Source organism: Nipponia nippon, unplaced genomic scaffold (assembly GCF_047370975.1).
Source record: "Nipponia nippon isolate SJK-2023a ecotype South Korea unplaced genomic scaffold, ASM4737097v1 scaffold_1, whole genome shotgun sequence".
Classification (NCBI taxonomy): Eukaryota; Metazoa; Chordata; class Aves; order Pelecaniformes; family Threskiornithidae; genus Nipponia; species Nipponia nippon.
Genome location: NW_028262290.1, coordinates 103,310,858 through 103,333,321, shown reverse-complemented (window position 1 = coordinate 103,333,321; position 22,464 = coordinate 103,310,858). Strand labels below are relative to the sequence as shown.

The window sequence follows — 22,464 nt, the reverse complement described above, 5'->3', positions numbered from 1 at the left end:
GAGTTTGTCAGTGACTTCTCTAGACATTTGCAATTACATTCTAATACTGTTGAACTTTTCTGCTTAAAAATCCACTTAATTTTCAAATTTCAGCTAAAGCTGCAGAGATCAATGAGTAAAGACACAGTTAGAATAACTCACGAGTACATATTGAAGCTTTATCATAAAGATTGCTGTAAGTAAGGAATCACTTAAGAGCTTGGACAGTCTTTCACTTCAATCAAATCTACTTCTCATGAAAACAAAGCTACTCAAAGGAAACAAAGCACGGGATGTAACTACATTTTTCAAGTATAGCTATCCTTTGCACAGTTTGCTCTTAAAAATGAATTTTTGTGCCTTAAAACAGAGACAAGAAACACCAAAGGGTGAGGTTTACCTGACTAAGTGTAGACACTCAAAGTCAGTGAAATAAACTAAACTATCTCCTCAAACTAATTATTTTTCTCTGGGGAGAGGCGGGGATAGAATGACTGATTCAGATACACATAAGTTTGGAGAGGTCTGTTTTACTAGGAATATGAGAGGGACACAAAGATAAAAAGCTGAGAATCAACCTTAACAGTATATTTGAAACAAAAGTATCAACTATCAAAAGAAGTAACGTTCCTACTACTTAAAGAATGTGGTTAAATGTTGATGGGATGCGCTCCAGTTGCCTAAAGCAACCTCTGAAGGTGGTCACTAATCAGATCCTTACCTAATCAGACAAAGATTACAGCTGAAGGACTCTTGCTTTTTAGGATATGTCTTCACCTTTAGAATCCTAAGTATTCTGGATTACAGTACTTTTCATTTCTCCAGCAGGAAATACTTTATGATCACATAAAATGTGAATAAGGATGGGCTAACACATGCCTAACAAACTGCTGGGAGAAACACACATACTTGGAACTTTGCCACATTTGGACAGTTTTCAAGAGGGACTGAAAAAGGCACATCCTTGATACATATGCAACCTGTCACCTGAGATCCAGCACTCCAAAATCAAGGGTTACGAAGCCACAAACAGTTTTTTCAATACTGGAAAACTAGTGGGTTTTTTTTGTGTGTGTGTGTGTGTGTGTTTTTTTTTTTTTTTAAACTTTCTCCCCCCAGCTTAAATGACTGAATCTTTTTACTTAATTTTTTCAAAAGCAATGAAGTGTTAAGCACAGAGGTAGTCTGAGAGTATTTTAGCTCTAGCAGTTTATGTCTGGCAAAGTTAAAGCCAGTAAAATGGAGTTATGCAAGAAGGAAGTGTCAGGCAACTTAATGCTACTGATCCCACCTATTAAAATGTTTACCTGACAACCACATCTGCAAAAACAAATGACTTCCATCACAACAATTTGTCACCTGCCAAAGCCCCCATTCTGCCCAGTTTGCTTTTTAGCCCTTTTAAGCTAAGTCAGTCCAGAAGGACTTGGAACGTAAGAGGTTCGTAGGCACTACAGCAGTGTTATTTCGAGTTGGTACAACATCAAAAAGGTCAGGTTGGATAAGTATTTTAGATATTTGCCTCACACAAAAAAAATCTTTACCAGACTGAAGTTCAATTAGTATGCAGTAACTCTTTGCTGCCTACCTCCTCACACCACTAGAATATTTTTACAAGACAACTGTGTGCACATCAGCAGTTAGTTTTATATCCATAAGTATTTCATTACAACCCTAAATAAAAGTAGTTAGGAATATTCTGAGAATATATTCTAACATATTAGAAACAGTGTGAATAAGTGTGGTGAAGAGGGGGATAGATACAGTATAGATACTTCAAAATAATGTTTTCTTTATGAGAAAATGTATATAAACTCAAAAAAATTTTCTGTACTAAGAAAAAACCCCGTAGTATCAACAATCAAACTCTTGTTTCCTGTGTGTTTTTGATTTTATTGTTTAATTTAAGAATCTATCAATGCCTTTTGCTTTTTGGTTTTTTTTGTTTGTTTCCATTTATTCAACCCTCTGGAACCAGGATCTACAATTTTCTAGCTGCCTATCAGTGAAAATGAGTTGTTGCTTCAACATAGTACAGAAGGTAGAGCATTTGGGACTAGAAACATTAAAAAAAACCCAAAATCCCTCAAAAAAAGAAAAATCACCTTTGGAGGAAACAAATTGATATATTTAAAGTGGCTACAAAAAGCTGTTATTGCCCCAGTATTAATTTTGTCTTACGAGAGCTTTCAAGCAAAACCATTCTTAAATGGAAACTTATCTTTAATGTTTACAGTGGACGCTCAATTCAATGATGATAGTTAAATACAGAAGCAAATTTATGCTTTGCATGCCCAGAGCCCTCTTCCTTCTTAGAGTCTTCATCAAAATCACTTCCAAACAGAAGCAACATTAAAATTCTGCAGAACAGCCGGCTCATGTGAAAACAGCAAGATGTGCTGCCAACAGGAGCGCTTGTCTTTAGAAGCTGATCCTGGATTTCAGTCTGGAGCGTTTCACCATTGCTTCTGGAAAAAAACCTAACTGAAGCTGCAGAAATTTTTTAATTGCTTATATGTACTACATACAAAGAGTCTGTTTACTTCCAAACTGTTAGAAATGCAAGGCAGTTCAGTCATTTGAACATACTCTCACCTTGTTGTAACTATTAGAACTACGGTTCTATCAGGAAAAATTTGTATGACCAGAAAACAAGAACAAAAATTTCCACTTTGGAAGTTGAATTCAATCAATGCTTTTTGGGAAGAGGAAGTTGGCGGAAGTTTCAATTCTTAATGCCTCAAAATACCCTTCTTGAATAGCTGCCTAAACTCTTCACAGGAGTATTGTACAGGCTTGAAACACACTAGCTAGTTCAGGCGTTGTATTACCCATATCAGTTAACATTTAAAGCCAAGAAAAAAGTACTTGTGGTCACCTTGCAAAATTTTTAACCAGAATTTTCTGTTATATAAAACAAGTATTAATCACGTGCTCTTATTACATGAAGCATGCTTTCTTCTCAGATGTTGAATTCAGAATGTTGAATTAGACCAAATTTATAAGAAATTAGACTAATCACAGTAATAATTAGAGAGAAATTTGGGCTGTCCTCTGTGAAACAAACTCAAACTTTTCCCAACAACTTGAAACTTCAGAAGTGTGACAGTCTATAGAATTGGAACCGTCACATCATCTATATTGAGCTTCCTTTACTTGCTCCACCTTAAGAACAGGAATTTCCAGGGAAGTACCTTCAAGCTGACAAATGCCACCTATCACTGCAAATTCTTAAAGCAAATCAGCTTTTCCCACAACTGGGAGAGGAGGTGATTGCCTGTCAGTGATCTTTAATTTTGTAGAGTTTAGGTCTGTGTTTTTCCCTACTCAGTGATTATTCATTGTCTTCCAAGGCTGAGTGGGTTTCCTCCTTTAGCTAGGAGACCTACTGGATCTCACTAAAATGAAGCGACATGCTCATTAACACGTAGTATTCAAGTAGGAAAACTGCATTGATATACCAGGCTACATCAAGGAACAATAAGGAGCTGCAGCTCCTATCAAACATATTTTGTTTGATTGTGGATTCATTCTCTCATTGCCAATATCAAGAAATGGGCTGTATTTGCATTCTGAAGTTTTCCAGCAATCTTAATTCCATGCAGAGATCTTAAACCACCCAAACAAGCTGCAAGATTCAACCTAATTCACCAACGCTTAACTGAAGTGCTGCTTCTGCAATACAAAGATAGATCTAACAAGTTTTGAGGGAACAGAGTCTTTAAGATGAGACGTTTTCCTCTGTAATTCCACAGCCATTGACATGGCAGGCCCACAGCCAAAACCACAGTGCAGTTTTAGAAATGGGCTTATATTACAGTTTGGGCCAATTCCAATAATTAACTCCAGTTCTTATAGAGAGAGATCTGAACAGAAGACTTACAAAAGGACCTCAGTATCATGCATGACTAAACTCTACTGCTCCAGAAACTTAAGTAGTTCAGAATAACCCCACACCACAGAGATTCAGATTAAACATCTGCAGCAATTACTTGGGAAGAGATGTATCAATGAGAGCAAAATAAAGTTAAATTTTTCTTCAGACAAACAAAATTTTCCAATTACATACAATGGCAAGTAATTGTTTACTTTAGGATTTGTTCTCTCCAGAATTAAGCATGATGTTCTCTTGAACATCCAAGTGTCGACCAAATACAGAAATATTGATCCCCTTTTTCCTTTTGCAGTTAGTCATACTGAGTGTCCCTTTAAATAAAATCTACTTCAAGAGAAAGGAGCTAGTGAAAGATTTAATTCTTAAAATTATCTTCACACAATGTGTTCTCTCTCTAGGGTGACCTTACAGAGAGCCTCTTCACCAGGTAGACTGCTTGATGATTAAGTGAGCTATGCAGATGCAGCAAGCAATCCAGGAGGCAGGAAAGGATGACTTTAAACCACCAATATTTCTAAATTTAGATCTTCAGCTTTTCTATATTGTAAAAATCAAATCAACAGCATAGTCGTATCATTTAGAGAGGAATTCTGGAAGACCATACAGTGTAATAACACTAAGACTTTACTCATGAAACAATGCGAGTTGCTTTCATGAGAAAACAGAGGATAACCATTCTTTGGCAAAATGCTTGAATTTCTACAATTATTTTGTCAGACATATTTGAGACGTGCTGTTGGCTATTAAGGGTACTTTCAACAAGACTTTGATCATATACCGGTTAGTTCCTTAATACATTTTGAATAGGTTGTCACTGAAATGGTTTTTGAAAAAAATTCAGATGACTATGAATAACAAATGCAAGGCTGACAGCCTGGGAAGCATCGAGCTGTAAAAACTTAGGTCCCAAGATTCTCAAAGATGAGTGTCTCAAGACTGCGAACTGGAAGAAAGTTATAGTGACAGTGAATATACTGGTTCAATTGGGATGAAAGGTGTCATCAACAAAATTTTGCACAGGAGTTTGCAGCAGTCTTTTCTGGCAGCAAGAAAGCAAAACTATAATTTCTGTCTCCTAGCAGAGTGGCTATTGAAAGGTAGTGCTATTATATTTGAAAGAAAAGAAAACACTTAAAAGAATTAACAACATTCTTAAGGTAGTACATAAAATATCACTGTTCCTTTATGAAGTCTAGTAAATGGGTACAGAAAAGACAATTGAGAGATTTCTGAGATTCTGAGCTCAGTTTTCCTTGATTATGAACTAGCAAGCCCTTTCTATAGATAGCTGAAGTTTTACCTTACTTTGTGAATCGTCTAACACAGCCGTACTTTAAATTAAACCACTATTCTCATTCATTAGGACAACAAAGAATAGACAGATTGACAAAACCTGTTTTGGAAAACTCAAGGGACAGCTTTAGTATGCAGACTCTGATCAGACAGCCAAAAGTGAGTAAAATAATTTGCTTTAGTTCAATCAGAGTTTAAAGATTTATTCTATTTACAGTTTCAAAGACTGGAGGCTCCCTGAAACACTTCAGATCAATACCACTCTGTAGCAAAGTAACTTAAAGTGCTTTTCTTGAATTTAGTAAGAAATACGTATCAAACTCGCAATGTGAATGTACAAAAGCAGAAGGCATTTCAGATGTTTTGAAAATAAGCTGAAGTCCAAGCATAAAGTACCATTTCATAGACATCTTTTATAATTTACCCGTTTGTTCTTGAAATTATGATTTCTCCAGTCAAAACCATAATCTACTCGGGATTGATGCAGAAGTCACCACGAAGAAATTTTGCTAAAGAAAACATTTCACTGAGCTATACCTTTATAAAGGAGGATCAAATTCTGCAAGCAAAATTTTGTTGCTAATAGATTAGCTATCACTTCTAGTTGTATGATTTCTTCTCACTAGCTATTCAGAGGAGAATACTTCCTTCTTAAGCTGAAAAAGATGTCTTAACACAAGTATTGAAATTTCCATTCCAAAGTAAAGAAATTCTCAGCAGAGCAACCATTAGCCCTTACATCAGATTTACACAAGCTGAAATTACCAAGACTGGAACTAAACACTAAAAAACTGGCCTTGGCACTATGAATTGAGAGCATTCAGAAAGAAGTTTATTAAAAAGTGCACACTGGGAACATGAACAAAACCTATGAAAATCAAATGAAAAATCCATACAGGTCTTCAGAGAATACATGATCAAACCTGTCAGATGTACGTGAAGTCTGAATAAAGTTAACTGCTTAACAATAGATACAGACAGAAGTGTGGTTTATGAGCATACTTCAAATAATCACCATACGTTTTAGCTGTAACCTTTCATGACTAAAATAATGCAAACACTTCATTGCATCACCGCATCAATCTTTTTAATGTTTGCAACCTTCCTCCTTCATTCTTGCTCAGATATATGGCATGCCACTGGAAGACAGCGATAGAGACAGCACATCTCAAATTCCTGTTTGTTGTCCCAATTCCTTTAACATTTCAATTTATTAAATGAAGTCCACCTGATTTCCTAGCTTCAGTAATACAACAGAAGCATTTCATTAACTATTTTCAAAGTCTGCTCTGCATCAGAAAATAGGCAAGTCAATAGGCACACAGCACACTTACATTTGCTGTACAGGGCTTCACATCTCCACTAGAAATTTCCAGGATCTACAAACTGAAAGAGGCTAAACCCCAACCTTTGACACCTAAACCCCAACCTAATTTTCTCAACGGCATTATTTGTTTCATGTGCCTATCCATCCTTCTACCAAATAGATTATTTTGAGACTGCCACAGCCTTTCACCTGACTTTTCCTCATCCTACAAAGACCAGTATTAGAGCATACTAACATGGAGTATATTTGTTCAATACACATTATTATGGCAACTACTTCACAATATGCAAGTTTAAGATAAGGGGAAATATGAGAACTGCAAACGTGTTCACTATCACTCAAGTCTCAGTGGAGACAGCAGAGTGAAATCAAAATGCACTTGAAAAATAAAGCAAACTGTGCACTGACAACTTAAAGCTTGAAATATCTCAACTAATTAGACACCTCTTGTTGCTAGGTATATACTGTGCCTTGGAAGGTAAACTTTCAATTTTCTCTTACGAACGAATTCTATTTCTACTAGTCTCAAAAGCTTTTTCATATTATGTATCATTAATCATTACTAACACTTCTTAAAAAATACCTGTGCACTTTCATGATTTGTAACTCCTTATTCATAACTTAGAGCAATAAGTTTCATGCGTGACATGTTTCAAATACATTAAGTGGAATTTCACACTAAGCAGAAAATTTTAGTAGAACTGTGAGGGAGCTCAAGTCAGGCTCCTCTTTGCTTCAACAAAAGCTGGATCAGAGCTCGAAACAGCAATTCTTTTATTTTAAAAAATTAGATAAGAAGCAGCTCAGAAAAATGCTATCTACACAAAGATCAAGACTAAGAATAAAAAATTGTTTACCTCCTTTAGATTTTCTAAATAAAAGTAAGCTGCAAATGTATTTTATTGTTATGCTGGTCATAATCACAAGAGGCCGATCAAATGTGAATAGTATAAACAACTGTTTTTTTAAGTTTACTAATTTCTATTTCATCTTTTCACACAGTATGAAACTCACATTCATTGTTTGGTCTATGCAGTACCCTTTTAACATGACATGTGAGATAAAGGCAAGCATTTTATTAAGCTGCATAAAACGACAGGATTTTGAAACAACTCTAGGCTGTCAAATGGCAACCTAACTGCATGGTACCTACCAAAAGTCATAAAAGTAAATGGATGTAGGAAAGACGCTGCATTTCCCCTCCCCCCTCAAGAATTAGCTATTAGATTTCTCAAGGATTATTTTTTTAGATTTCTCAAAGATTATTTTTTCTTCATCTACGAGAATTTTAGAAGTGGCACCAGTCAGAGAAATGATCAAGGTATTCTGTAGATTTCAAGACTGAATCATAGAATCGCTAAGGTTGGAAAAGACCCTTAAGATCATCGAGTCCAACCATTAACCTATCACTGCCAAGTCCACCACTAAACCATGTCCTCGACCACCACGTCTACCCTTCTTTTAAATACCTCCAGGGATGGGGACTCAACCACTTCCCTCGGCAGCCTCTTCCAATGCCTGACTACCCTTTCGGACCTAAACTTCCCCTGGCGCAGCTTGAAGACGTTTCCGCTCATCCTATTGCTTGTTACTTGGGAGAAGAGACTGACCCCCACCTTGCTACAACCTCCTTTCAGGTAGCTGTAGAGAGCGATAAGGTCTCCCCTCAGCCTCCTCTTCTCCAGACTAAACACCACCAGCTCCCTCAGCCACTCCTCATGAGGCTTGTGCTCCAGACTCTTCACCAGCTTTGTTGCCCTTTCTTTGGACACGCTCCAGCACCTCCATGTCCTTCTCGTAGTGAGGGGCCCAAAACCGAACATAGTACTCGAGGTGCAGCCTCACCAGTGCCCAGTACAGGGGCACTATCACCTCCCTGGTCCTGCTGGCCACACTATTCCTGATACAAGCCAGGATGCCATTGGCCCTCTTTGCCACCTGGGCACACTGCTGGCTCATGTTCAGGCGGCTGTCAACCAACACCCCCAGGTCCTTTTCCACCAGGCAGCTCTCCAGCCACTCCTCCCCAAGCCTGTAGCGTTGCATGGGGTTGTTGTGACCCAAGTGCAGGACCCAACACTTGGCCTTGTTGAATCTCATGCAGTTGGCCCCGGCCCAACGATCCAGCCTGTCCAGGTCCCTCTGCAGAGCCTTCCTACCTTCCAGCAGATCAACACTTCCACCCAACTTGGTGTCATCGGCAAACTTACTGAGGGTGCACTCAATCCCCTCATCCAGATCATCAATAAAGATATTAAACAGGACCGGCCCCGATACTGAGCCCTGGGGAACACCACTTGTGACCAGCCACCAACTGGATTTGACTCCATTCACCACCACCCTCTGGGCTTGGCCATCCAGCCAGTTTTTAACCCAGCGGAGAGTTGAAGACTAACATTAAACAGAAGTGCTACATTTCTATCTTGTAAGTGCTATGGTTTCAGTGTCAGCAACTACTAGAAAGGTGTAATGGAGCAATGGAGCATTGCTTACCAGGAACCTACAGTCTCTGCAGGCCTCTCTCTGCAAGGAATGAGCTGAGCCAGAACGTGAGAGTACTGGATCATATTTGGACTGCCTTTCTCTTGTTCATCTTTTGTTTTCTGGAAACATTAATAACTAAAATATGGACATCAGGGTGATCATAACAAGTTGTGAAATAATGATTTAAACAGCTGGTCCAGGGTGGATTTACATAATGAATAGTTAGGACTGGCCTTTAGAATATAAAGCTGCTGTGTTCTTAATGTGCCAAGAGGTGATGGTGTTCATGATAACAAATAACTCGCAACTTCAGGCTACATGACAGAGCAGAAATAATTTAAAATTATTAAATACAATTTCAGCCTCATGATGCTCCTAACATCCCAAAGACTCCAATTTTCAGAAAAGGAACTTGAAATCTTGTTGGGACATATATGCTTGTACAGCACTTAGCTTTTAGAAATGTGGCCCCCAGAAACTGTAGCTAGTATTTGTGTTGGAGTAGACTAAGGTCCTGGAGATTTTAATCCTGCTGTTAATCCTGTCCAGTTGTTAAACTGTTCTTACATTACCTCTCTGGTACGGTGTCTCTTTAGCACACACAACACTGACTGAGCACGAAAACGTCAATTTAAAACTTCAAACTTAAAATGGAATTAGGATGATGGGTGGAGGCTCCTTGCTATCAAGCAGAATTTCCTGCCTAGCAGACACTGGGTCAGCATCTGAACCAGCACTTTGCGAGTATGTTTTCCAGCACTCCATTCAGGTTCAATCCTGGACGCAATTTAACAAACTGACAGGGAAACTCTTAAGAGGTAGAAAGGTCAAAACTAGAAAAGTTACTTAAGAAGCCCTCTCAAAGACTTTATTCTAGCAACAACACTACTACCTCTAAATGGCTTCTGAATGCAGAAGTATTGCCAGGCTTACTTATGAACTTTCCTATATAGAGCAAAAGTTAATTACAAATGTACTTGCTCTATCTTCGTAAACCATACATGGGGAACAGTGGTTAGTAATAACCCTAAGCAATATTCTTTAGTACGATTCTTTTTGCCTTTTGTGTTTCAGAATTTGGTGCATTTTCTACAACAACAAAACATCACAATATCAGGATTAATTAACAGTGACATGCCACCACCATGCCTCGCTGCTTCAAATGGTACTCTAAAAATATTAATCACTGGCTTGCCTTTCCTCTTCCAAACTTCATTTAGGAGGGAATTTTTCTTCTAGCTATGTGAGACAGATTAAATTCTTATGCTTTTTAGACTGACATTTTTCTGAAGATGCTCAATGATTAGACGTACCCACGATAAACTAAAAGGCCTGTGCAAGCTTCCCATGTAGCTCTTTCTCCAGTAAACTGACACACAACAACCTTGCTACTGCAATCAAAGTCTCCTCATGAATATTTATATATTGCATTCTGTGGTGGTTTCGCAATTTCTCTCATACATTCTTTGTGTGCTAGAACAAAGCTCACAAAAGTTAAAATAATGTAAATAAGTTGCTTAAGTCCTACTACTTATCCTCCATTAAGGAAAAACTCTTAGAGCTTAAATTCTTATGAGTGAGAACAGAGTCTGGTTATGAGAGCAGAAAGAAACTACAATGCACATCTGAGTCATGTTTGCACTTTTAGCACTTTGTGGTACAAGATGATGGTCTCAGCAATTCTGAATTAAAACTGCTATAATCTTCATCTTATATTGTTCTCTATATATTGTTAGGCTTAAAAGCTATTCAGGGGCTGCAGATTAAGATTTAAAATATGCACATATTCTATCAAGTTCTACTTTACTAGCAAACTGGTTGATAGTCATAATTCAACAGTCAATGGTAGGACACTAAAATAATTTTTGTAGAAGAGACTAGCAAATTTAAATTTCTTTCTAAGAGACTAAAGCAGAAAATCATCTCAACAACCACATTTTTATGAATTTCCCATATAAAAATATCTCAAAAATTCAGGATGAAAAAACCATAGTTTTCCAAAACTCTGCTTTATTTTACTTAAAGTGACACTGCAGAGGACATAGCCCTATATCTGATTCAGGATCAAGACTACTTTAAAATAAGTGCAGTTTGGTGGCCTTCAATTCTTTCAAAACAGGCGATATCCTGGTTCTCAACAGACATTCAACTATGACCATTTCCTTAAATCAATCCCAAAACATTGCAGAGGTAAGCATGACAATTTCACAGTTACAAAAAAAAAGCTACCTACATACAGAGGTTAACAACAACAAAGATTGCGTTGCCAAAAAGCATGCTGAATAGCGCAAGAACACAATGAAACGTCATTAACGCTTCTTTTTACATTTGAAAAACTCATACCTGGGTACACTGCCTGCTAAGCTTCGTTCGCTTGACGATGATGATGACGATGATGATGATCCAGGTCTCTGATCTGTTTTCATTCCTAGAGTCTCTGTTGCACTAGTCTGAGGTTTTTCACCTTCCTCTTCTGGCTTTTTTTTTTCACTATCACTTTCATCACTGCCTTCTCCTAAGATGTCATCCACCTGCCAAAGAGCAGAGAGTCAGTGTATCCGCTAACAGACTATTCTATATCAATCTTTCATAATTATCGGATTGCTCTTGAATAATCATTAAGAATATGCTTCAACTTTCCTTGACCTTCTCCTTGAAAATTCAGATTAAACCCCAGTGTCTTCAATGCAGTTTCTGTAACAGCTCTAGCAACATTCTATTCAAATTAAATATATTTAGTCTATGTTTAACTTGATATACATATACTCACATACATGATACAGCCACATTTGAAGCTGTTTGCACTTTATTATAACAACATGAACAGCTGTAAACAAGAAACTGTATTATGAAAAAAGTGCTGTCTTATGACATTAAAGGGATAGATGTTTTACACTATTGTAACATAAAATAACATATACTTTACACTATACATATTTTTTACTATTATAACATATAGAATCACTTGGGCAAGGCATATTAAAATCTCTAGCTAATAAGTATTCTTATATTTACAATTATTCCTTGATAGATATATAACATTAAAGAAGTGTATTCCTAAATAATACAGTATCAATGGAACAGAATGTACAGAACCCGGTTCTATCCAGATTGTCTGCTTATGCTAATTAATAAAGGGAAATCTGTCAAAACGTTTACACATTTCGTTAATAATTGTTTGGCCTTCACTTCTGAAAAGTTAGCATGAGATTTGATACTCCTCTAAAAACATGCTAATTTGCTCTGACAGGTCTGGAACTGCTGAAACCATCATTAAAAGCAAATCATACTCATGAGCTACCCTGCTGAGCTTCAAAAGGTTATATTCTCTTTGAGCCAGCATTCAACCTCCAGAAAGAGATGAAAACATGAGAAAACATAGGTGAAGATCCCACGGTCTCTCTATTTTTGTGAATGGCAGAGGACATGGAAAGAAGCTACGTGTGAGTGAGTATTTCCCTACTGATATTTAAGAATTCTTCCTAAAATTTTCTTAGCATAAGTTAAAATGAAATAAGCTCATCTCAGCATAAGTTAAAATATGCTTCACAACAACCCTCTGTTCTCAGTAATGCCACACCTGCTTTATCAAAAAGAGAAACCCTGTATATGAACATGGACCAAAAGATTTTACACAGCTTATCCACTGCGTTTACACTGATAATCCCAAAAGCTAGAAGAAAGCTGTGAGAAAGTCACTTATATCTGGTCCTTCATGAATGCACCTCCAATTTCTTTGTTTATCTTGATATGCATGGAAGGAAAGTCAAAGCTGCCCTCTGTTTATCAAACTACATGCAAAAGATCTACACCTTGCCAGTACTCTACTAGAAACGTGGTAGGGGTAACTGAAATACCTTTTTCAGAGAAAGGGAACTCAAGGGAGAGCTTGCAAGCAAGGAGGGAGAGGAAATAGAAAATATAGAAGTTTGGTAACAGTCAAAGACCTATTTTCTGATGTCCTAACAGAGAGAGAAAAGGCGCATGACCCGAGATGATGGAGGTGCACCGTAGGGCAATTTCACCAAGCACGTGGGTGACTCCCATCACACTCCTGGTGACTTCAGAAAGATGGGGTATGTGTCATTTGTCTTCAGTCCTCTGCTAAACAGATGGATTTGCGGGACTTATTACCTTCCTACAAGCCTCACTCAGCTATTCCTGTTTGAGGGTAGTAGCAAATAATTTTTCTTCCTTATCTTGTGCTACATTCTGCTGAGGATTCTGCCAATCTATATTGTTGCAAAAGAGAAATGATGTAGAAGGAATAATAATAATAAAAAAAAAAACCCAAAACATAAGTAGTACTTCAAAACATCCTAAAATACTAATTTTGAGGAGACTTGCCAGCGTAAGGGAAAGCAAGGAACTTGTTACAAAGTATACTTGTGAAAAAAAATAGGTAATTGTTTCAGAGTTCTACTACTCAAGCTTTAAAACTGGATTTAAAAATCCAGGCTATACTATCCTTGGATGGAATGACTTCTATACAAAATGAAAAATAACTTGGAAATTTCTTGGATCTACAGTTTAAGCTGTTTTTCCATTTGCCCTTGTCTCGGTACATTTTTACTACCTGAAACATTGCTGTCTAATGCCCAGCTCTTTCATTGTGAAGGCTGTAAGGAAACCATAATAAAAAAGGAACCACATACCAGCTTCGTCAGGTTAGTGCATCTGAACACGGATGACAGTTTCAGGTAGAAACTTTAGGAATTGCTGTGTCAAATCAAATTACATTAGTCCAAAAATGCTTCTCCCATGACCAGAAGTTGTCATATGCATGGAAAATAAGACTCATGGAACACAATCCAGGGTGAGGGAGACTGAAAAGGCAGCTAGAGATAAGCCAACAGTGAACGTGGTAGAAGTGTGGAAAGTACACAGGGCAGGGATTTTTTGGTGTGTACAGAATACACAGGAAGTCTCAAGTGTTTAAGTGTTACAGTTTGGGACGGGATGGCAGGAACACCATGCCCGTATAGCTTTGTTAGAAGATACTCACTGTAGCCAACATGGCCAGCAATTGACAGTCAAATGGCAGCACAGATCTACAGCTCTAACAGCTCCTTTCCAGCAAGTCTTACATTTAAAATTACATTCCTTCATTCCAAAAGCAATGCTTTTCCAGAAAGCTGTATGTTTAAAACTACATTCTCACTACAAAATATGGTAAAGTTTTCAAATGACAAAGTTAGGTTGATAGACATTCAGTGTCACAGATGTCTCTCGCAAACTGAACTTTTAGTCTTTTAAAAATCTACTTTGTGTGAACAGTTTTGACAGACTAGCAGTCTAGTTATTGCCATGTCTTTTTTCTCTCATTCTGCACAAAGATGACATTATTCTTTTGAAGTCCCAAATGCCATTTAATATTAAAATTACCAAGTTAGTTCTACACATACATGCCTCATTTCTGTAGAAGGGCATTTAAAATGCATGTATAAATCATGGAAATACAGCCAATTTTGAAAAACATTGCACGTGAAAACAATTAATACAGGATGGTCCTTACAAACCAATTTAACTAGGAAGGCTCCCCAAAAAATGGATTCCTGCCAAACTATTGACTAAATTGCAAATTGTGCTGAGAAATATAAAGATTACCATCTTCATCTTCCAGAATTCTCGAAAGAAATGGAAAACAAACTATGTCTTCCTTGAGGCAGTGAGATTTAAGCCCTTCACTTGAACAAATTAATAGGTAAAAACGCACATTAATATTTAAGCAGCAACAATCTATCTAGAGACATCACTAACTTTAAATAAATAAAAAAGCTTAAAGAACAGAAGAAACTTTCAATCTGGTTCAGACCAAGACAGATACTGATGTACAACTTCTGCTTACAACATTATATTTTATATGATTAATACACATGGAACACATAACACTTCAGAAGAAAATGCCAGGTAATACCAAATCTTACTGATAAGATACAGTGAGGGGATGTTTATGGTTTAAACATTACCATAGCAGCTATCTTTAAAATACATAAAGACTTTTATAGCACAGCAAGAATGATTAACATTGAAAAAGAAAAATGATTCATCTCTTGAAGATGACAAACTGTACCATTTAGCAAGAGAATGAAAAGTCTGACAATTCTTTTAAACACCTGATTATAAAAGCCAGAAAAAATCCTCAGCTGACAAAGCTATTTTATTTCTCATTTAGGAGGAACACAGCATACACTCATGCAGACAAAATAGAGAGACCAAAGAGCAATGAGATTTTCAGTCTCATATTCTCTGATTATGAGCTGTAAAGCACCTAAAGCTTTGTTAAAAAGAAAGCCAAATCCTTCTGTAGTAATTAACAAACCAGGTCAGCTGGAAAATGTTCTTACTCCAGAAGCTGAGTTTACACATTCAAAATGAATCATTACTCTGAGAAAACACCAAAAAAGAAACTGTCATGAGCAACCTCAATTGGTTAGAAAGATAATTTACAGGCAATGTTTTGGGACAGCATTATGGATGTGACAGAGACCCATCATGATGCTTTACATTTTTTTGGAAGAAGCAATTACATATGCAGTAACATAAACTATGCATTAAAAAAAAAAAAGGAGCTGTGAATAAACTTTAATTCTTGTTTTTAAACTAGCAAGTATTTAAAAATTCAGGTTTTAATAGAACTGAGAAGCTAACTACCTTATACAGAAACAGGACAACACGTGTAACTACCTAAATGATCTCTTCTAAAAAGCAGCAGAATGCTTTGAATCAATTCTTTACTGGAATTACAGACATTTCTACAAAAAGAATAGGTTTGATGGACAGCTGTTCATTTTGTGCTCCAGTTTTGCATGGAAGATACACACATTTTTCTTCACCCCCATCTTTCCCAATAGACCAATTATACTTTTGGTCCAATTGATTGCGTAAGTTAAGGGAAAAACAGAAAAAAACCAAGTATTTACAAAGAGTTCCTTAGGTTTGTTTCTACTGCCACAAAAATGAGTGTTCGTTGTTAGCAATGGAAACAATTGAACCGGTATTGACAAAAAGCAACTGCATTTCAGCATAAAGCCTGGGCCTCCTAAGCACGTATTTGAGATTGTGTTGAATACATTGCATCTTAGGAAGAACTCGCAGATACTAATATAATCTGCCATCTGAATGTGCCAAAAGGTTTCAATACATACCTTGTATTTCCCTCATGGCATATAAATTCACAAAAATAACTCTAAAATGAAAATAAGATGTCCAAGTACACCAGTAATTGCAGGTATCCCCATGTAAAACATGGTATTACCTCAACACACTCTTTCCAAAAAAACTTTAAAATGCTACCATGTTTGGGGCCAGCTACCATGATGCCCTCTTAGTAGTTATTAAACATAAAAGCTAGCAGACCACCAACTCTATCCAATTAGTGGGTAAACTGACACTCTGCAAACAAATACCAGACTAAAAGAGGCAAATAAATGTTTCACATGTCAATTCAAATTTCACTGGCTTTATCTGCACTGCATTTCTTTTAGTGTTCTTTCAATTAGCTGAAGAAGTCTGACTCTCAGTGTTACTGGTCAGGATGATATACCTATATCAGAAACATGATCAATACCGATTTCTTTTAATACATATCTCAAACTGTATGCATACAATTACTTGAGATGCAATAGGCTGGTAGTCTTGAAAAAATTAATTATGAAATGCACACTACACCTTTTCTGAATATACTTAAATACATTGCTGACATCCTGAAATCCCAGTGTGCTCAAAACTGTTCTTAAGAACCAAAACAGTTCAGTGTTTGGGGCTGGTTTTGCTTGACATTTTCTCTTTTTACTGAAACATATTTTGGGACTGATCTACACACTTGCATGACTTAGACAAAGATTTACTTCACTTTTTTAGTAACAAATAATAATAAGCTAGTGTTTTGGCGTTACAGGTTACTTCTAAACTACAGGACACAGACTGCTCAAGGCTGTAAATATACTGCATGTATTTTAAAAATTATCAAGTAAATGTGCATAAACAGGCAGAGAACATGAAAGACAGTGCTTTTTAATTCTATCCTCAATTACATCTAAAGTATTTTAAGCCACATCTGCATTAGAAAGCTGTCCCTGAAACATGGGCACCTTCGAAATGCCGCTAACATCCTAACTGCTTTGCAGTGCATTAGCAATACTGCCAAAAGATGCTCTTCCACGTAATTCAGTGCTTATCCAGCAGAACTGGTGTGCGTGCTGTTTGTGGAATATGAAAAGTTTCCCTAGAGGACAGAGAGCTTGCTTTTATAAGCTCCCCTAATTCTCCATTGATCCTATAATCTTTACCCCTGCCTCCACTTCCAACATTCCCTTCTGCCTTGTCCCAAACTGTTGCTCTTTAGTAGACCAGTGGAGTTTTTACATATATTTTACATGAAATGTTAGAGGAATCAGCAGACTATTTCAGGAACTTTAATGCAGCAGTAAAATGAGAAGCCAAAGAAAGAGTAGATGGGAAAAGTGACATTAAAAATTACAAACTGAAAAAGCACTTCTGAGCCTGCGAAATTAACAGTGAACGATGATATTAGATTGGAAACCAAATCAGAGAGTGGTGGCTCCATCTTCCTGGAGTTGTGCACTGAAATTTCTAACCTTCCAGCACAGAGGTATGAACACAAATCTGCTCTGTCAGTGGCAAAATAAATAGAAATAATATTGTAAAAACTAAGTAACTCCACATGACTAAGTAGTTAGCAGGAATTAATACAGTACTGATAACTCTAAAGAAGGTGCAGGCATCTTCCCATAACCCAGCTTACAAAGAGGTCACCCAACAGTGCTCTACCACAGTGCTGCAGTCCTGGAGGATTTGATGCCAGCCGACAGGTATGTGTAATTTGGAAGCAATGTTTCTGAACATGCAAACAAGCCATAGGCTGTCCCACAGCAATGTGGGTCACTGAGAATATTTCACTGGCAAAGCATCACAGTCACAGAAGATAAGATTAAGAACTTTTTTTAAAAGAAGTTATATTCTTCAAAAGGTTCAAGCAAGGGTGCCTAGTTGCCGACACTGAGACGGCATACAATTGCCTGACAAATTATTATTATAGCACATTCACAAATGCTTGTCCTCTCTTTCCTCAAGCTCCTCAAATCATACGCTAGGCATTTGGTAAAGCAAGGAAAGGTTTATCAAGAGCGGGGCAGGAGACATGAGATTTGTGCAGCTGACTCGGGAAGTTTAACCCCTTGACACAGAAAAAAAAGCACTTTTGCAAAGAAGAAGAGTGAGAGGCCATGATGGGATTGATAAAGCACCTTCATGAGCATGAGGCAGAAAGTCAAGCACAGGGTCATTTCACTTTTGCAGGCAGCCATCTTTAATTTCGAATCCTGCTTGGTTCTATGCTAAACAGCATAATACAGATTTTACCCATATGTAAAACTTCAGCAAGATCAGGTGTTAGTTAAGGAACTTGGTATGTCAGAGTAAGGTTTCTACGATGGCTGCCTATTTGAATGTTGAGTTGGCTTCTACCAAATACAGCATTGATCTAGTTTTTACATATACTTTAAAAGGCAACGGATTTGTGTTACATTGTATCCTTGATAAAAGGGGCTGAGTTCAGCAATATAAAATCTTTTTAATTTCTAGTGAAGCCAAACGTCAAAAAAGAAGCCCTATCAATACTGAAGAGTAAAGAAAACATAGTCATACTTAAAGACAGAGTTCCACTGAAATTCCAAAAGCAAACAAACCTTTTATAGAAAGAGAAAAAAAATACCTGAAATGAATTTATCTTAATGATTACAGACAACGACAGTTATTCACACTGAAAAAATTCCAAGTAGAACCTGTTTTTAATGATTTAAAAATGGTTTTACGACAAGCTTTCAGAACATCCAATTGGTTTCAGAATAATGGAACTTATTTTTCTTCATAATTTACCATCTACTGTATTTAATTATTCTTGTTCTTTGTTCTTACATTCATAAACACAGTTTTTTGTTTGTTTCTCTCTACCTTTCAGCAAAAAAGTTCAACCCAGTATTTTCTTCATTAGCAATTAAGGAATCATTAAAACATTTTACTTTGTTTTTGTAATACAACAGTATTAATGAAATAATCAAAGACATTACTGCTTTGTTCCACAGCAGCAGAAGTCCCAAAATAAGAGATCTTCATTCTCAAAATGTATTATTTAAAATACACCTTGCTTTTCTAAATATCTTATGGTATATTTTTCAGTGGGAGGTGATTGCCTTTTTCCTCTGTGAAGGGGCATTATTCATGGATAGTTTTTTTTAGTTTAGGCAGTGAACAGATTTCTGAGTTATATTAGAAGTCAGGCCTTTGCAATGAGAGCAAAACCAAACCTGTAACGTGTGCTTCCTAGCACTCGTGGTCTGGAATTCTGCTCGTCTACTATTATTGAATTGCACGTAGAAATATTAGCAGCCTCTGGTAAAGACCTACCAGTTTTAGGATGAAAAGCAATTATGTGAGGAAGAAAAAAAGCTTTAATCCTTGGCTCTATGCTAAGCACAGCCACTATGCTCATATTTGAAAAACAGCAATTCAAAAATACCATGTGGAATTTACTTACAGGAGCTCCCACTGACAACCCCTGGAGGCCGCACTGGGACTCTGCTGGAGAATGAAGAGTGGCAACGGCAGTCCCAATAGCTGCCGTTTGCAACACTGCTGCACAACACTGGCTATAAAGCCCGCACACATTTTAATTGCAGCCCTGGGCAATACAGTGTGCTCCTAAAAAGCAGCTACTGCAGGGAAGAAAACCAAACAAGCCAAACAGGTCGCCTGTATTAATTTGACCACTTAACTTTTGCAAATGAAAAGGCAAGGTAACTGTGACTACCACAGTACAGTTCACTACATTTGGATTTTACTACTGCAGTCAGTACTTAGACTAGAAGTGAAATGAAATGTCACTTAAAGATTACATACTGATACTGTTATTAAAATGCAACACTAACAACAATCCCGTATCCTTGCGTACGATCAAGTGAGGCTGTTAATCCTTCAAAGGATGCCATTTAGAAGTTCTGAATACCTTTGAATTTTCCATCTGGAAAGCAGTGCCTCGATTTGAGTAGAAACTTCATAAACATTCTTGAGATCTTTAGGACAAATACTTGAAACTTCTGAAAGAAACATGAGGTCAAGTCTTTCCTTGGTAATTAGGGTGCCTCAAGTGCTGACTTAAGGATTCCAGGCAGTCCTTCTAAAACATTAACATTATTATCAGCATAATGAAAATTGCTTTCTTCAATTAAATCAGTAACGCTTCATGATGTTGGAAAGAGCAAAAAGCTCATTCCTAACTACCAATTTCTGAAATATAAAATAAATTTGCATGGACTAAAAGTTACTAATTGTAAAATTCACAATGATTTTTAATTCAAAATCTCTGAAGAGAAAATGTCTCAATGGAGATAATACAACGACTTCTCCAAAGCCTTCTTGAGTCAGTGACATCGCTGCAGCCTGGAAGCTACAACTTTATCCAATTAAAAAGCCATCCATACCTCTAATCTTCCTTTCCTTTATTCTGTTTTCAAAAGAAATGTTCTGCCAAAAAGTTCATTAAATAGTAATAGGCTTGTAAATCTAAATTATAACTTTTTTAAAATGGTGAAGTCTGAGAATAAAATAAAAATTACCACAATACCTATAGCCAGAATACAGCTGTTCATTTATCCCACAGGACAGACTTGATGGGAATCACTGGAAAATAAGAACAGCATTTCTACTCTGCCTTGAATGCATATCAGGTTACAATTGGGATGGAGAGGAAGGACAGCCTGAGCCTACCGGAGGCAGTAAGGGTGAAGCCCTGTTTCTTTGGTTGCAGCACTTCTAAAACAATGATACCCTAACAGAAATAAGAGCTCCCTGGCTGCTAAATGCAATGATTCTTCAATTTAGACTGCCGAAAATATCCATGCCAAAATTCCAGAAAAGGGTCCAGCAACATGAGTTAAAGGCCAGTGAGTAAGAGGATGATCTACAGCTACCCTTCAAAGAAAGAATGTGGTTTTAGTCTGTTACCGACCATCATTTACGAAAAGTTCTGGCTTTAGGTAAGATGAAAAGCCCATAGTAGAAAGGGGTCTGTTGTAGGGTTCTTGGCAGGGAAGCAATCCTCCGCTCACACCAGGGGAATGCTGCCGCCTCAGTAGCAAACAGCTTTTCGGTTGCGTAACGTTGTTCTACTCTACTACACTGTATAGCTTAGCTTTGCAACACCATTTTCATGGTTTGCCTAGTATTACTTTACCCAGTCATTAACAACTAAATACCATTAAACAAACATAGATGTGGTAAGACACAGTCAAGTAAGACCCTCTCCTCCTCTCCAAGCTTAGTTGGGTGATCACCAAAAGCATGCTAGGAGCGACCAGTTGAAACCTCACTGACTAGACTACTTTGATGTACTCTGCAGCACTTGTATAGCTCAGCTGCAAGACCTTAAATAGAAGAAAAACCCTATTTTGGACCTGGATTTCTGCACTTCTTGGTGCCTCTTCCCAATATTTCTGAGTCCATTATTAAGTTTGGCTGAAATGAGCTAACAGTATTAATTTCTGCTAACTTCCAGAGCTATAAGCAGTTATGGGCTGCAGCATGAGCCCATTTCTTACTGGACAGAAAAGAATCCACTTAGTTGGACATCAGGAAATTTTTTTCCAAATATGGTAGCTAATCTAATCATTTTTAACTTATCTTTGATCTTAATTTTTTCCTCTGTACATGAAAACTTTTCACTTTTTTTTGTCTCAATGAATTGGATAGCTTTTTTATGTATATTCTTACCACCTGAATGTTTAGGAACAGTTATCCGAGGAGCAAGACATTACCACTGATGTCTTCAAAAAAAGCTAGCAAGTTTTTTAACATGCTTGAAGAGGTGATATTATGACATAATGCATGTGAACAATTAAACTTTCCTACAATACACAAGGTCTATATTAAGAGGTTTGGGCTGAATTTAAGTCACTTTGAAACAAAATATTTTCTTCTACGAAGATGTCACTGGAAGGATAAACTGTCTGAAGTAGTGTAAGGCATCCCTTGGTACATGAAATTTAAGGGAGAATGTGTGATATAACTCAGTCCCATTTCTTCCAAGTAACCTCAGAAAAACTCGCCTTTCATGTTCTGTTTCATCTGTTTTCTCTCTTAGAGAAGAGAGAAAATCTTAGGCATAAGAGCATTTTTTCCTTTCAAATTTCTGACTTGATTTTTAGAGTCACATAATGCATTTATGCATGTGCTTCAACACCCCTTTGTCTCAAGCACTTCAAATGCAGATTGTACTGTTCTCTATCACAATTACCACTGGCTCATCTGAGCAGGTGGTGAATCAGTAAAGTCAGAAATGTAACAAAAACTAGTCTTGTTCATAATTTAAAATAAAAAAGTTTCCTCTATTTAAATCTCCATATGCTGTCTTTGTACTATCCTGTTTTTGAAGAAGGCATGCTTCAGGTGAGAATATTAGGTCTGTCAG

The 22,464-nt window shown here is 37.1% G+C and overlaps 1 protein-coding gene across 14 annotated transcripts in view; it reads right to left on the bottom strand.

Moving 5' to 3' along the window:
* The window catches only part of CTDP1 (CTD phosphatase 1), a 120,002-nt gene that overhangs the window by 28,768 nt on the left and 68,770 nt on the right, over positions 1-22,464 (bottom strand). For 10 of the 14 annotated variants that reach the window (XR_015706420.1, XR_015706421.1, XM_087765177.1 and 7 more), the window contains exon 12: positions 11,322-11,509. Coding sequence is in view for 10 of the 14 variants with exons in the window: in XM_087765177.1 (XP_087621303.1) it covers positions 11,322-11,509 (188 nt within the window). In the remaining 4 variants the exon portion in view is untranslated. Of the gene's footprint in view, positions 1-2,205; positions 2,448-11,321; positions 11,510-22,464 lie in introns of those variants that run through there. The other 4 variants (XM_087765272.1, XM_087765291.1, XM_087765307.1 and 1 more) reach the window with 3 other exon arrangements.